Source organism: Podarcis filfolensis, assembly GCF_964270895.1.
Source record: "Podarcis filfolensis genome assembly, chromosome: 15".
Taxonomy (NCBI): Eukaryota; Metazoa; Chordata; class Lepidosauria; order Squamata; family Lacertidae; genus Podarcis; species Podarcis filfolensis.
Window position 1 is genome coordinate 42,763,281 of NC_139618.1, and position 16,907 is coordinate 42,780,187.

The 16,907-nt window shown below is 45.3% G+C and overlaps 1 protein-coding gene across 3 annotated transcripts in view; it reads right to left on the reverse strand.

The window, feature by feature from the left end:
* PDLIM2 (PDZ and LIM domain 2) overlaps positions 1-16,907 on the reverse strand; it is a 61,263-nt gene that overhangs the window by 22,103 nt on the left and 22,253 nt on the right. For all 3 annotated transcript variants that reach the window (XM_083588905.1, XM_083588903.1, XM_083588904.1), the window contains exons 3-6: positions 16,745-16,896; positions 7,013-7,082; positions 3,214-3,407; positions 1,648-1,720 (exon numbers count right to left, since the gene is read on the reverse strand). In XM_083588905.1, coding sequence (XP_083445031.1) covers positions 1,648-1,720; positions 3,214-3,407; positions 7,013-7,082; positions 16,745-16,896 — 489 coding nt within the window. The remainder of the gene's footprint in view (positions 1-1,647; positions 1,721-3,213; positions 3,408-7,012; positions 7,083-16,744; positions 16,897-16,907) is intronic.

Genomic DNA, 16,907 nt, shown 5'->3' on the forward strand with positions numbered 1-16,907 from the left:
GCAGAGGAGGGCTTTGCTACTATGAAATCCTTTATGACTACCAACTAAATCTAACCTGAGCCCTATTAAATGTTAAGACCAGCCTGTCTGGTCTTAATTCTGTGAATATCAGGATTAAATTGGCCAAAGGTAGTGGTGATGAGCTTTATATTTTAATGTGTGTGTTTTTTTAATGTTCTCTTGTGGTGGACTGGAGTGGGACTTTGCTTTTGACACCCACCTAAAACCTTCAGGACAGTGCAGCCCAAAAGCAAAATTCTGCAATTTAAATTATGCAAACAAGGCAGACATGCTTCAATGAACTTAATTTACATGCTTCATTTCATTGCACAATCTGGAACTGTCCCCACCCCCATCTCTCTCTCGGGATTCACAAAAAACATGGGTCCAAGGAAGAGAAAATATTTGTGTAAGATAGACAGAGAGGGGGATAGGATGGCATGTGTGTGCATTGCAGGGGGTGGGGGAGGGAAATACTGGAAAATGTTCCTATTGAAGAAGCCAGAGACAACCTGATCACCAAGGCCCCTCTGGTTTTTAAGCATTTAAAAAGCAAAGCACTGCCCACATATTGTTAAGTTCTCAATGCTATCATAAAGATTAAAATGATGATGAGCTTGTTTCAAAAAACCAGAACTATGCAAATTCTGCAGAGTTTAGTCACCGTCTGCACTGGAAGCTCTCTCTTTCTCTTTCATGTTCAATGTGCCATGAGAAGCCATAGATCCTCTGTGCATATCCACACCTGCAGCCTTTTCAGCTGTCACCTCAATTATAAACAAAACTGAAACACATGTCACAGAATAATAGAATCATAGAACTGTAGAGTTGGAAGGGATTCCGAGGGTCATCTAGTCCAGCCCCCTGCAATGCAGGAATCTCAATGTCAATTTGTTCAATAGAGAGAAGGCTCACAATTCCTTCTCAAAGAAGCAATTGAGAGATACAGTACCTAAACAAAATGGAGCTAGAAGATGGCAAGAGGATCCTGTGAATCTCTCTCTCTCTCTCTCATTCTCTCACTGTCTCTGATGCCGTTGCAAGTAAAAACTCAATATAAATTCTTGAAAGCTATGAGCTGCTGACATTACAGGAGATGCTCAGCTGAACAGTGTTATAGGCTCCACTGCAAAGCTGTCTCAGGAGTCAGGCTTTGCCACAGAATACAAACTTCCCCCCCCCAAAAAAAAATAACAACACAAGCAGGTCCCTTTGGCAAAAACAGTCAGGGGGATTGCTTTGAATAGACACTTTAATAGATCCCAGGAGGAAGGAGGGGCAAGCAGAGCATTTGTGAGGCTGCATCACTTGCCAACACCCTGCCTCTTGTGTCCATGAGATGCAGGTAGTGCCTCCCCAAACTGGTTCTGCCTCCCCAGCTCCCAGCTGTTGCTTGGAGACACCAGGTAAAAACAAGCAAACACCCCTAGCCAGGTGTGCTGCTAACACACAGCAACATGTGCAACAAAGCAGATAAAAACCAGAAGCTAAGGAGAACACAGCCCAAAGGGGGCAGCAGAAACAGGGCTCCAGAAAGCACACTTTCAGGACAGGGTTCATCCCCAAGCATACAGCAGCATGGATACATCGATGGTCCTATACAGGCATTATCCCCGGGGCTCCAAGGAGTCTCATAAGCATCTTTACCTGCTTGCTGCTTGAATGCTGCTGCCCATAGGGTTCATCAGAGATTCCCAACGAGCTCTCCAGAGAACGTAAGCTGAAAGGAGAACACAGATATTACAGTGAATATCTGCACATTACAGGGAAGAAGTAACAAATAATTATCATTGGCCCTCTAGATCTTGCTGGACTACAACTCCCACCACCCAGAATTTTGTTGACAGTGTTCACACACACACACACACACACACACACACACACAGAGAGAGAGAGAGAGAGAGAGAGAGAGAGAGAGAGAGAGAGAGAGAGAGAGAGAAACATGATGTTCTTTTAGGAGGGAGAAAACCCAAGCTACTGTGAAGAGCCCCAAAAGGCTCTCTCCATAATGGAGTGCACTGGGATCTGAATGCACCCTGACCAACGAGAAAAAGATATTCTGGACAGCTCATTGAATCCATCAACTCAATGTACAGCAAAAATGACAAAGAAAATTCTATATTAGAAAGAAGACTGAAAACAAAACAAAACAACATTACAATGTTAAAATCTATGGGGCATTTGGAATATTGTTGGGACACTTCTGGTCACCACATCTCAAAAAAGATATTACAAAACTGGAAGAAGATAAAGAAAGGGGCAACCAGATTGAGCAAGCGGAAAGCATATCTTTACAAGAAGAAAGGATGAAGCATTTGGGGCCTTTTAATTTAAAGATGTCCAAAGGGGACCTGAGAGTTGCTGATAAAATGATACCCGAATGAGAAAAAGAGAGACGCTGGATCAAGACCAGGCATAGGCAAACTCGGCCCTCCAGATGTTTTGGGACTACAACTCCCATCACCCCTGACCACTGGTCCTGTTAGCTAGGGATCATGGGAGTTGTAGTCCCAAAACATCTGGAGGGCTGAGTTTGTCTATGCCTGATCTAGACACATCAAAAAAGTGTTTTAGGAAAACACGTTGTAAATCTCAAAGTGGGAAATCTCCACTGCGCCATCTGGTGCCACAGTGTTATAATGTATATAAAACACTTTTAAAAAAAAAACTAATGTAGCTGAGTCCAAAGATTAGACTCTCCCACACGTACTAGAATTGGGGATCAGCCAATGAGTTTGATTGGAAGTAAATTCAGGTCAGACAAAAGAAAATATTTTATACAATGCATCAGTAACTTATGGAATTCACTGGGATGCAATGATTTAGGCTGTGTACATATCCATGTTTACTCTTCACCCAGTGTGCTTCCACTGCTGGTTCGGGAAGTGGCGTGCAGATGACATTAGTCACAATCCATACCTTTCCCGTATCTATCCTGTTGCTTCTTATGAAATACTGTGTTTTGATGCATTTTCCCAAACCCCCCCTTCAATTCAAACGGAGAAAGAGAGTGATCTAGCTGTGTTTTAAACCAAAGGGGGTTGCAGCTGCTATGACTGGCCATGGAGATTCCATTGGACTGATGCAGTAGACCTCAAATTCCAACGTTTTGCAGGGAGGACTCTTGCCAGGAAGAAACCCACAAACATGGAGGCATCTGGCTGCTTACAGGAAACAGGAGGCAGAGTCACATGGATCAGGATTATTATATACCTGCGGCTGTTCACCACGGATTCCCCTCTGTCCTCACTGGGTAGGTCAGGCCTCTGGGGACTGTATGGGCTACCAGCTCGGTATCCAGGAGATGAAGGAGAGTAGGGACTGCTGGGCCGTGGACTGATGGAGGCTGGGCTGGAGTAGGAAGATCTCACTGAGTTCTGACCATCATCTCTGGTTCTTACAACATCCTACAGGATAAGTCCATAAAAAAACCACATCAAGACAGATAGGCTGCATAGGTAAAGGTAAAGGGACCCCTGACCATTAGGTCCAGTCGTGGCCGACTCTGGGGTTGCGGCGCTCATCTCGTTTTATTGGCCGAGGGAGCCGGCGTACAGCTTCCAGGTCACGTGGCCAGCATGACGAAGCCGCTTCTGGCGAACCAGAGCAGGGCATGGAAACGCGGTTTACCTTCCTGCCGGAGTAGTACCTATTTATCTACTTGCACTTTGACGTGCTTTCGAACTGCTAGGTTGGCAGGCGCAGGGACCGAGCAACGGGAGCTCACCCCGTTGCAGGGATTCGAACCGCCGACCTTCTGATCAGCAAGTCCTAGGCTCTATGGTTTAACCCACAGCGCCACCCGCGTCCCTGATAGGCTGCATAGAGACACATAAATCTGCTTTATTACTGGTCCATCCAGCTCAGATCATCAGACCAAGTCAGATCATTGGTCCATCTAGCTCATAATTGTCTACACTAAATGCAACACCTCTCCAGAGTTTTAGGCAGGGGGCATTCCCAACCCTACCTGGAGATGCTGGTGTTGAACCTGGGACCTTCTGTAGGTAAAGAAAATCCAAGTGACACCACCTATAGCCCATAATAATCAACATTAACTACTCTTTGATGGTATCTCAAAAGTTAATGAACAAGGAAGTTTTCCTCTACCTGCTTTAATAATAACACGAGTCTTGGCTCAGCCCTGTTTTGTTCCCATGCAGGGTTAGAAAAGTTTGAAAGGGATCAATTCTGTGGGAAGGACCATCAATGTGATTACTGAGGCAGGACAATGCTGGCAGAGCAGCAATCACCTGTCAGAGCCTGCCCATGGAACTGCTTCCTTTCTCAGGTTATCAGAAGTGTCTGGGAACGGCCAGGGCTCAGTGACTCATCCCCCATCCCATTAAGGATTCCATGGCCACTTCCTCAGGTTGTCAAGTTGTTTTAAAACAAGATTTATATAATGCTTAACAAAAATCTCTAAGTGGTTTACAAGAAACAGTTAGAAAAAAGAAAACAATAATAAAACCAGACTTTAAAAGCAAACTTTGGAAAATACACATAAAATTTATAAGCACATAGCTAAAATGAACACTTAAAAAACCAATGTACGTAATAAAATTACATGTCTGCATTGGCTTACATAAACAAAATAGATTTTAGTTGATGCCAAAAGGTTTTAAGTGAGTGTCACTTAATGTCTATTTGGCACTATGTGGTATAAAAATAATGTTAATAATAATAATAATAATAATAATAATAATAATAATAATAATAGATGAAAGGTACACACCCAGCATTAACTGGCAGAGAGTTTTGGAAAATGGGTGCAGCTACACTCAAGTAACAAATTGGCAGCCAGAGTAGACATCTCAGCAACATTGTAATATGCTGCAAGAGTCTTGGTGTTATTTTTGATAAACTTTCATCCCATGGCAGCAGCTGAAGTAGTGCAGGAGAAGACTACTGTCAGAGAAGGGCCTTTCATAGGGTGCCGCTGCCAATCAGAGTGAAAACTACAAAGGACCTGAGAAAAAGATTGTATGTCAAAAATGTAGGTGGAGAGAGATGGATGCCCAGGGGCAGAAGCCCTCAACATAAACCTCTTAAGCCTCGGCTTTCATGGAAACAGAAATTCAGCAACAAAGGCAAGCAGAGGCCTGTATCCGTGAATGACCCATAAGCACCTGAAAGTTTGTTGAAGAGCTGACATTCTCAACAAACTGAGATGTAATGATACATTTCCATGTATCACCTATATTCATATCCTGGCAGAGATACGTGATCACAACTCAAACCACAGTATGTGTTTTTTGGAGTACGTGTCTCACGTTGGCCTCTTTCTATGTGCACATGTGTCTCTGTGTGTTTAACAATAAGAGATCCGAATCATGGATCTGCTACAGGTGTCTTCCCCAAACCGGCACCCTCCAACTGCCATCAGCCCCAGTCAGCACATTGGGAAAGGCATGTCTAGTTACACCTTCATTCTGACCAAACTTAACAGGATATAGCATAGAATTTTATTATATAAATACTGGAGATATCAGGCTGCTTTTTCCAATTTGTGTTGGAATTATCTGAAAGCAAAGCAGTACTGGAAAGCTATCTGTGAAATGGTTGAATTGGGGTGTTTTTTTAACAGATCCTTTAAATGTTTGGATTGAAAGTGCTTGATGGCTTGCTGCCAATAGGAAAACAACCAGTTTGGCAAATACCATATTTTTTGCTCTATAAGACTCACTTTTTCCCTCCTAAAAAGTAAGGGGAAATGTGTGTGTGTGTTATGGAGCGAATGCAGGCTGCACAGCTATCCCAGAAGCCAGAACAGCAAGAGGGATCGCTGCTTTCGCTGCGCAGCGATCCCTTTTGCTGTTCTGGCTTCTGGGATTCAGAATAATTTTTTTCTTGTTTTCCTCCTCCAAAAACTAGGTGTGCCTTATGGTCTGGTGCGTCTTATAGAGCGAAAAATGTGGTAATCACTGCAGCTAAAATTGGTTGAGTGAGACACTGGAAAACTGACACTGTTCTGTCAATTGTAGGATGGCGAAGGAAGATTCTTGATACGGATGAAGGAGGAAAACTTACATAATTATACACAGGCAAATAAAGAAAAACATTATCCCAAGATTTGAGTTAAATGAGCCAGGTATAAGGAATGTTGGAATACATAACACCCATCAATGTTTGTGTTGTCCAGTGGTTTTCACTTTGTGCCTATTTGTAATGCTAACTTTTAGGAAAAAGGAATATCACAGCCCTGATCTCTATAGTATGGCAGAAGAGGGGCAATATCAATGCAGTGGGGGGGGGGACTTCTTTTTTAGACCAAAGGCTGAATTCCTAGTTGGGGCACATGATAGCGGTAGCTGGGGCAGCGGAGGAGACTCGCATCTTTGCACACAGTCCAGCTGTGGCCCAGCGAGCAAGTTTCCACACCTGCAGCTCTCCACCAGGGAAGCAAGGGGCCAGTTCAAGAGCCCAAGGACAGATTCCCGCTAGGCCAAAAAACTGGAGGCAGTTATGGAACAGGTTCAGTGAGAGGTGTAACCCAGGCAGGAGGTGTGGCCTGTGAAGAGTTCTGAGGGCCAGGTAAGAGGTAGCAGAGGGCCACACTTAGGTTAGATATGTATTGATGGGTCAAGGGAACAGTGCCCAGCTGCCTTTCTGTGTGTGAAGAGGAAAAGAAAAAGGCCCCCCTGAGGAAGATCCACTTTGCCTCAGCTTTTCTTGCTCTGTGGAAGGCAAGTAAAACCATTTTATTCCCGTTAAATCATTAGCTCTCTTAATGAATTGTTACGCAGCACAGTTCTATGTAAAAGTAAAACCCACTGGTTTATTCCCTAGGTACTATTTTCTAAAGTTTTATCAGATGTATTTTTTAATATTCTGTCTTGTTTTAATATTTTAATTGTATTTATTGATGTTTTCAAATCTTTGTTAGTCACTTTGACAGAAATATGGGGTGTAAATTACTGACAAAAAACACACACACAAAATGCATGGTTCAGGATGCCCCACCGTATACTTTAATCTAGAGACTTGGTGTCAGAAGCAGAGGGGTGCTCACCTGAAACCGTATGGACAACAACTCTGCTGAACTCTCACCATTTGTCTGACTGGGAGAAAATGGTTGAGACCTGGAAAAGAGATGAAGAAGATTGATAGGGAACAAAATAGTCAGCGGGCTAGCAATTTCCTTGACATCTGCGCTACTCAAAGCAACCACCCGCAAGGCCTTATAAGCAGGTGACCCCTCCAGTCTTGCAGTGAATCCAGAAGAAAGTGCATCCACAGGGTTCAAAGGTCATTGAAGAATGAGATTCTGTCTCTAACCCTAAGCTTGTAGAAGTTGATATACTTACTGCAAAACATTCTAAGTGGTTAACATATTAATCTATAAAATGCACTCAAATTACAAATGGAAATTTAACACATAGTATAATATCTTTTTAAAAAATGACATCTAAAAATTGTGTTCCTAGCTATTATGATTACAGGAGCAGTATAATTTTTATTGTGTGATCAGCATAGGTTGCAAGCACAATTAATCAAGGAAAACACTGAAAATGTGTGACCAGTTTCTACTCAAATCTGAGGAACCAGGGGGTAGTTTTATTTTGGTATGTGCTGATTTCAAAAAGTGTTAAGATTTCTGGTCCGGTGTGTGTACCACATCCCCATTTGTACCTTGAGTAGCCTTACTTTGCACCCCCTCCCATGAACACACACACACACACACACACAGAGATTGCTTCTCCCACAAAGGGTGTTCACTATATGGCTTTCAAATGAGGCACAGATGGCAAGTATGAGAGCTACCCTAATACTGCTGCCCTCCCAGCAGGATGAACAGAGAGCTGCCCTCCCATATAGGGATCAAAGCAGCCTTGTACTACCCCCAACTAACCTCCATCAGAGGAGGTGCTGGCTCCAGCCGCAAAACAAGGGGCACGGTTGGATACCTCCCCTGCCCCCAATCCCAGACTCTGAAATTGGCGGGGTGGTCAGAGAGAAGCGGCTGCCTTTATATTCTCTCAAGAGGAATGCATCTGGGGCTTTGATGTAGCTGGAATCTGGAATTCATTAAAGGGAATTAAATCAGGCAGGGGAGGGTAGGCAGTGCAGTGAGATGGGGATGAGGACAGAACGCAGAGAGCAAAGGGGATGACAAATAGGCGGGATATGGCACAGTCCACAGGACCACATATTTATGGTAAGCATGCTTCAAGGATAGTCTGTATTCTTTGGGAAGTGGGTGGGGGGAATATTTTCCAGATAGCAGTCCAAGCCCAGAGGCATTTATTGCCACGAAAAAGAAAACCACAATTACTTGCAAGGACTCCATAAGGTTGGCACCAGCTAGCAATGAGTTTCCCAGTCATTAAGGTGTATGAATATGCAGATAGATATCTCACATGCATCACCTTTAAAATGAAGAGAGTGAGATGTATCATTAAAGCATAGAATCTCTCAGTTTCTCATAATTAGCAAATAGCTTTTATTTTCTCAACAGTCAAACTGTTGGCATGCTTTGCACCAGTGGTGGGCAGGAGTTATAGTAAGCAGTCATACAGGTATATCACACCAGACCAGTGGTCCATCTAGTTCACTACTGTCCACTCTCCATGGATTCAGAGAAGAGTCTTTTGCAGCCCGACCTGGAGATGCCAGGAACCTTTAACTTGCTCAGCCTGCATCTACTGGTAGCACACCCTCCAATGAAAAAAGGGACACTCTATTCTCCACCAGGAAGCTTCCCCGTACTTGATCTCCCGCACACCTAAACGTCATATACACATTGACATCTGCCACCTTGAGCTGATGACAACCTCTCCAAGGAACCTGCCTCACAGAATTGTTGTAAACAGATAAATGGAATGAAATAAAATTTTAACTGTAAGCCACCTTGAAAAAGGCAGGAAAAGGTGCGATACAGTATTAGCGATAGTAAGAATGGAAACTGTGAGAATGATCAGGAACATACCAGAGAGTAACTGAACTCATTGGGGACTTTGTTCTGAGTAGAAATGTTTAGGATTGCAATGTAAGACTGCACAGTCTTTACCCAGATACCTGGGAGTAAGCTCCATTGAATACAGTGGGCCTTACTTCTGAGTAGACAGTTTACAATAAAGGCTCAGTTTACAATAAAGGAATAAACACTCAATGCATTTCCTAAAAAATGGCTGGCTGCTGAAGCATTGCAATTAAAGAATTTAATGTGGATTGGTTACATTTTCCTTCAATATTATAGGAAGTTCTACAGGTATATGCCAGCATCACTGTTTCTTTCATTTGGTGTAAATATTTTATTTTCAGTATAAACAGGACTCCATTTAATCATGACAAAAGTTCCTGTTTCCCAAAAGGACAGGAGGGGGGTGGGTCTGACCACTTTTAATTGTTCTCCAATACATGAAGGGGAGGAAAAAGGAAAAGTGGAACATTTTGGGATCAAATTAGAAAGCAAGATGGCTTCAGTAATTCTGGGACTATCCCTAGAAAATCAGGACACTTGGAGGGTTTGTGGGGGATCACTGGACTATATGTGGTGGGCTGTGTTTCTGAGACCCAGTTATTAACAGCATCAACAGCACAAAGGCTGAACTGTACTAACCCAGATGTAATTGATACTTCAATTTTTAGGTCATCCTAGAATACAGCTCATGGGGTGCATTAGACAATTGGCTCCACTCCTGAGCTGCCATTTGGACCAGGCTTTGGATGGAGACGCGGGTGGCGCTGTGGACTTGCCTAGGACTTGCCTAGGACTTGCCGATCGCATGGTCGGCGGTTCGAATCCCCGCGGCGGAGTGAGCTCCCGTCATTCGGTCCCAGCTCCTGCCCACCTAGCAGTTCGAAAGCACCCTTAAGTGCAAGTAGATAAATAGGTACCGCTTTATAGCGGGAAGGTAAATGGCGTTCCGTGTGCTGCTCTGGTGCCAGTTCGCCGGAGCAGCTTCATCACGCTGGCCACGTGACCCGGAAGTGTCTGCGGACAGCGCTGGCTCCCGGCCTCTAGAGTGAGATGAGCGCACAACCCTAGAGTCTGTCAAGACTGGCCCATACGGGCAGGGGTACCTTTACCTTTACCTTTACGTTGGATGGAGAACCTCAGAGTCAGAGTTACAAAACAAAGGAGACCCTGCAAGCCTGCCCACATCTACTTTACCCTGTACTCAGATTAAAATTTGGTACGGCCTCCAAGAAGACATATAATTGCCTCAACTGGGAGGCAGATTAAGCCTGAAAGCTACCAACTGGCCATTCCTAGCACGAAGGCTGATAGCAAGTCCTTACTGTCATGTAATTACGTGAGTGTGTGCTTATCTGCAGAGCCCATCTTTATGTGGAATAAGTAACTGGCAGGGTACCATTAGCATGGCAACCTAAATCTATGTTTGCGGGGGGGGGGGTGCAAAATAATTCCCAGCTCCTAGACTTTTAAGTGAGGGTCAGTCAAGGACAAAACTCCTCAAAAAAAAAAAAGAAAGGAAAAGGAAAAGGTACACAAAGAAGGAATTATTTTTCAAATCTGCATTATACCTTGGGTCCATCTATATCAATTTGTCTGCAATGAATGGCAGCAGGTCTCCAGAGTCTGCCAGGGATGGAACCCAGGACCTGCCACTAAGGTAGGGTTCTTCCCCTCAGACAGGGGTGCCCGGGGCACCCTCAGACGCACAACCCATGGTGCCTGTCAAGGCGTCTGCTCTTCTCAATTTCTATTTTTTAAATTGAGCGGGGGGGGTTGCCTTTTGTGGTTGTTCAGTTGTGGGGGGTTGCTTGTTTGGAGAGCCTTGTTATGCTACTTTTTGTCTGTATTTTAAAGTACAGGAGTGATTTGCCTAGGTTTTTTGAGGGGTGGGGGGAGTCTGAGTATTGCCAGTTCTCTTATGTGAAATTCATATCTTGTAGTGAGCACAGCCGTTTCTTACATTTCCAAATATGCTTATGGGCTTAAAAGAGTTGGGGAGGGAATACTTCATAAATGAGAGGCTCCCCCCCCCAGTAATTTTTTTAAGAGGTTCTATTCACCAATTTATGCAATGCATTTCTGCATTCCTATGGTAGACTGTAGCCAACATAAAAATAAAGGCGGACGGAACCTTTTGCGGGACCCCTGGCCCCACAGAAGGAGGCCGAGGGGGCCTGTTCTGGGCTCAGCAAAGAAGAGGCCCAGCTCCAAGCCAGCAAGATCTGGGTGGGACCAAGGCCAGACTGAGGTAACTTCAGCCAGAGAGTTTCATGTGGAGAGTCTGAAAATCAAGTTGACAAGCTTCCAGAAGGGCAGAAAGGAAGACGGGGAGGGCTGATGTAGATGGGCCTAAAAATCTGCATGACCATAAATGGCTTTCCGCCAAGAATCGGGCAAGATCAAGTGGCGACTTCTCAGAACCTAAGCCTTAAAAACCCCCAAAGTATCTCTCCTGAGTGTTATCTGAAGAACAAGTTTTGAATATTAGTGGTAAAAAGTGCAAGAGAGGAAATCCCCGCTTTAAACTTTACCTCAGTCACAAATTCTTTAGGTGGCCTTAGGCAAGTAAGTCACTGTTCCCTCAGCCAAAACTCCCCATCTGGGCAAAACAGTGCTGTACTGTAACTTCCAGGATAATGTGCATGATGCACTTTGGACATTTGTCTGAAGCATTATAGGTGGAAACTGCCTCCCCCCAAGCTGGTCCAGGCAGCTCAGTCTTGTTCCCAGCCACTGGGAATGGCTCTCTGGGGTTCCAGGCGGGGGACCTTCCCAGCCCCCCCTGGAGAGGCCAGGGACGGAACCCGGGATTTCTGCATGCAAAGCAAATGCTCTACCACAGAGCTATGGCCCTTCCTCCCTTTTTAAAAAATACTAGGTATAGCTCCTCCTGTGCAGGAAAATGGGTGTCGACCGTGTGGGGATGCTGCACACACTTACAGGAAGAGGGAGAGGGATAGAGGGAATTCCTACACCAGGGAGAAACCTCCAGGGCACACAAGAAAATCTCTGGAACAGAGTGGAGACAGAGGGTTGCAAATGGGAATTGCCCCCAAGTGGTCAAGGAACAATGGCAGCAGGAAGTAGGGATGTTGGAGAATTTAGGTGGAAGTGTGAATGGAAATATATTATATTAACATTCATCTCATTCCACAACGGAAATCTATTCAGCAAATATGATCTGTTTTAGCTGTTATTATTTCCAGTCCACAAATGATACATAATAATACATAATTCATACCACCCAAAAATTTGCACTGTATTTATTTTGCATTGAAATGAATGGTGTGGAATTGTGTAATGATAACTTGATTTATATATAACACCACAGTGGACAGTAAGAAGCCCATCTGCAACGGAAAGGAAACAGTGCTGTATGAGATGAATGCAAGGCTGGAATGGAAACCAAAGCTTTCTTACATCCCTAGCAATGAGCAACACACAAGCCCAAGTCCTCACCTGCCTATGGCTGAAGGGGTCTCCAAAGAACAGTCAGAAACTCCAAAGAACAGTTAGAAACTCAGGGAGAAAAATCTGAGCTTTTAGTACAATATTCTGCACTGTCACTTCCAACTGAGGTTTCTGACATGGACCTCAATGTTTGCTACTTCAGAGAAAGAGAGGCAAAAAGGCACCCAGCACTGAGCCAACTCAAAGAGCTCCAAGCGCCCCAGGACAACTGCAGGGTGGGGGCAGAGAGGGTGGAGGAGGAAGAGAAAAAGATGAGCCGAAGGCCCCGGAATGAGAGGAATGCTGCCTCCTGAAGCTCCTTCAGTTCAGTTTGTTGGTTTTGGGGTGGTGCCAAGATACATTAAGACTTTCCAACTCTCATCTAGCATCCGTTGCATGTCAAAAGCAGAAGAAACAAGGAAAGGGGACCCAGCAGTGAGGCAGAAGACTGACCAAGTGGCCAAGTGGTGCAGAAAGGCATGTTGCTGTACCCTGCCCAGCTGGTCTGCAGAACACTCATGTGCGCATGCCACAGCACTGTGAGCCTACAAGCCAGAGCCTGCAAGCTAGGAGAGGCGTGACAAGGCCCTGTCAAGGCTCACGCTGCGGGTGTTGAGTGGGACAGTTCAGGTTGAACCCCAGCTGCCAGGCACCACCTGCACGGCATAACGAAAGCACAATTACACCGCTTTAAGCCATGTAAAGGACGCTGAGAGTTGTAGGAGGAGACCCCTATTCCCTCACGGAGGTACAATTTCCTGAGTTCCCTGCGAAGGAGATTGATTGTTAAACCACTCTGCAAATTGTAGCTGGGGGACGGGAGGGGTCTCCTAGCAACTCTTACAACTCATAGCAAACTACAGTTCCCATGATTCTTTGGCAGAAGCCACAATTGTGTAAAGTGGTGCAATACTGCTTTAAGTGGATAGCGCAGATCGGGCACCAGAAAGGAACTTGAGGAACCTGAGCTAGGGCTCCGCAGCCACTGCCCCCAACCACACGCACTCCAGGACTCCCTCATGATCTGAACTCAGCTGTGCTGCACCTGAGGCTGCGGGCCAAACTCCAGTATCGGCCAGCACTGGGTGGGGAAAGAGAATATCTGAGTCACGCCAGTAGAAGACCACACCCTGGACAGCGGCCTGTTGTCAAATGGCTTTACACAATGCAACAGTCTGCTTCTTCCCCTCCATCCCTCTCCCCACCCCCAAGACAAGGCCAAGTTTCGTCTGTCACAGAGTCTGACTCATCGGAGACTAGGAGATTGCTACCCGTTTCCCCGCCCTGGGCAATATTGCCAGCCTTGCCCACATGTGCAGTGCCCCAAAGGCTACTTCACAGCTCACTAGCTTTGCAGTCACATGCAGGCTCATGTGGGATTATTACAGGCCCAGCTGGGCTTATGCAACAGGGCACAGGAAAACTCCAGCACCGGACCCAGTGGGAGGTGCATCTTCAACACGCCTCGAAGCAGAGTTATTCTGGCTTACTTCACTTTCACAGGCCCTTTGAAAGGAGGAGAATCTGTGTGCAAACACAGAGCTTTTTTTTGTTTTTGTAAACATTCTTCCAAAACAAGTATCAATTGCCACCATTAAGAGTTTGAAAAGGGACATTCAGGATTAGCAAGGAGAGTGCCAGTGGGCTGAGGTTTTCCACACACATCTGTCCTGTGCTCTGTAGCATGCTTTGCCCAACAACAGAATCCCAGAAGGGCCTGCCCCACCCTGGCGGTGAGACAAGCTCTCGCCCATCGCCCAAAAAGTCCTCTGTGCTCTGTTGCTTTAATTTTTTAATTTGCCAGCTTTGATAGCTGGATGCCAGGCGCAGCAGGAAAAGTAAGACTAGACTGCTGGGCTGTTATTTTTTGAGCCCACGATTGGTGCTAGTCAATGGGGTTGTTTAAAATGTACTCATACAAAAGCAAGTTAGTTTTTTAGGATTTCTCCCACCACCCATTGGGAAGAAATGATCACGGACACACTGCACTGGGAACCGTCCTGGGCAGGATTTCTAGTCCTTCCGGCAGACAAAAGAAATTTTGAAAGTACTTTGAAACTTGAGGCTCAAAAGCATAGCAAATTCCAGGCAAATATTTCAGCTACCTAAGAGTAAGGCTGTTTTTATTCCTCCTCTCCCCTCTAAGCCAGATTTCTGTTCTCATGCCTCAGCTGCCTCACTCCCCTCCTCAAAAGCCTTTTCTCTTGCCTTGGCATCTGCCAGGCCTGTGCTTAACCAAAATCCATCTTAATTCTACAAAAACATAACAATAAAATAATAATACACTGCAATAAACATACATTGTGCAGATTAGGTTTCTGTCATAATTCTTATGGTAGAATTTGATCTTCCTTGGCCACAGAATCTGTGCATGTAGAGTAGACACACTGGTATAAATAAAGCAGAACCAGAGCAGCACCAAGAAGTTGGTTTTGACCCCCTCACACAGGACACCCCTCATCTGCAGGGCTTACCAAGCTACACCTCCCAAATTCCCTTTGGCACAGAATATCCGGACAAGCACTCCCCCTACTCCCCAAGAACAGCCCCAGGCTCTAGAACCAGTCAGACCTGGGCAGCAGGAAAACAACTGCCCAAGCTGCTTCTCTTCCCAGCTAATCCGCCCCAGCTTAGCTTTGTGCTGCTTTGCAAACCACTAGCATGCTCTCAGAGCCAAAAATACAGCTCCTGAACACTGCACAAGGGAAACCAATAGTCAGTCAAGTCCAGCCAGCCAGCCCCTGGCTCTGTCCTTATAACCCACAAGCTGTATTCAGAACAGACCTCATGCCCTATGTACACAAAAGATCAGGGATTTTAGCTGCTTTTCCCTGCACCTTCCAGGGTACAGCCAAGGAGATGGCTGGCTGCACCGTTTCAGAGTGTCTGACCCCTGCAGTCCCCATGTATGTCAAGCAGGCTCAGAGTGGGCTCCTAAGGACAGACCTTGCTGGGAGAAGGGAAATGTCACAATAACACAAAACAGCAAACACCTAAATGCTCATAGGTTTTAATATACACTTCTTTAAGAGTGTTTTTAAAATGTAAAAAGTCCTAGCACCCTATCTGTCACCCCAGTTTGTTTGCATTAACTGGCCTGAGAACTGGGACTGGGTTACTTCTTACTGCTCTTTTTCAACATTAACAGAAGGCTCCAGGAGTTAATCCAAGGAGGCCCTGCCCACCTCCCAAGCCTTTAACCCACAGCAGAACGTGAACCAATGGCCAGGAACCTTAGGGCGCTTCCCATAATGGAGGCCACAGGCAGTAGCCTCACAGTTCCCACTTTGGACAGACACAGTCCATTCCTATTTCTGGTGCAACCAGTCCACTCGTCCCTTCACGTCTTTATCTCAAGAGTGGGCAGATGTCAGCCTTGCATAGCCTAAATTGTTGTTGTTTTGTTTTGATTTGCTTTTGCTTTTTTTTTTTTTTTTTTACTAATATCTCATGAATCTGCCAACCAGATCCAGATGCGAAACTGTAGGGTGGAAGAGATTCATTTAGGATTACGGAAGAGGGTGCATCTGAGCACATGTCCAGCACAAGAGTCTGTTTTCAAAACCAGAACTGAGCTCACAGTAACACCCCCAAAATCACAACTGGTTCCCCCCAAGTGTTTTAGCAGTCAAATTCAGCAGTGGAGGTGGCAAACTTTTTAGGTGTTCCAATTCCAATCTTCTGCAAGTTACCCAGAGAGCAACACTCCACTCTCTACTCCATCTTCTGTTTACAGTAAGCAGAAGCTAGAGTTTTTTCTGCGGTCACTCTTGACAGGATGTATTCCTCCTCCTTCCTTTTAAATAAGGCCCCTCACTTTCAATGCAGGAACATCCATGGGCCTTTGCTCAGCAACCAGGGATCAATATCCTGAATTTTATGAAATTAAATGGCATTTGTGGGAGAACCAAGCAATTGGTAGAGAGCACCATACTTGCCTTTTGTTAACTGACACAGAAAAGAAAGGACAACCCGCTGCAGCTGAAACTAAGAGCTAAAAGCATCCTCCCCAGCTCCTAAAACAGCAGTTCTTGTCCCCCTCAAGACAGGAGAGCAGTTGCTAGAACTTCCCAAAGCAGCAGGATTGCAGAATGGCAGCCCTATTTGTCCACAACCCAAATGGAAATGGAGAGAAGGACTGCAACTGTCCGTCTAGGAAAAAAGCACTAAAATGTTCTCATGTTTGATTATTGACATTGCTCATTCCAGTTCTGTGCCTTTCAGTATTCCTTTATTTTACTTTCACTGATGACATCATTAAAGGCACAGTGAAGGAATGGATGCTCTGATTTGGCTCCCCAAAATATGGGGCCAGGAACCTCTGGTGCAATTGTTTGTGGTTAATTCGGCCCTTGCTACCGGCAACCTTACCTGTCCACCTGCAGCTGCAGCTGCCCAGAGCTCTGCTTAATCTTGTTCTGTGCTTCCATGTTGAGCATCTCGGAAGTGCTCTCTCCATTGATGGAGATTATGACATCACCAGGACGAAGGTCACCTAGAGCTGCTTTGCCATGCTCAGTCACCTGCGTAAAGA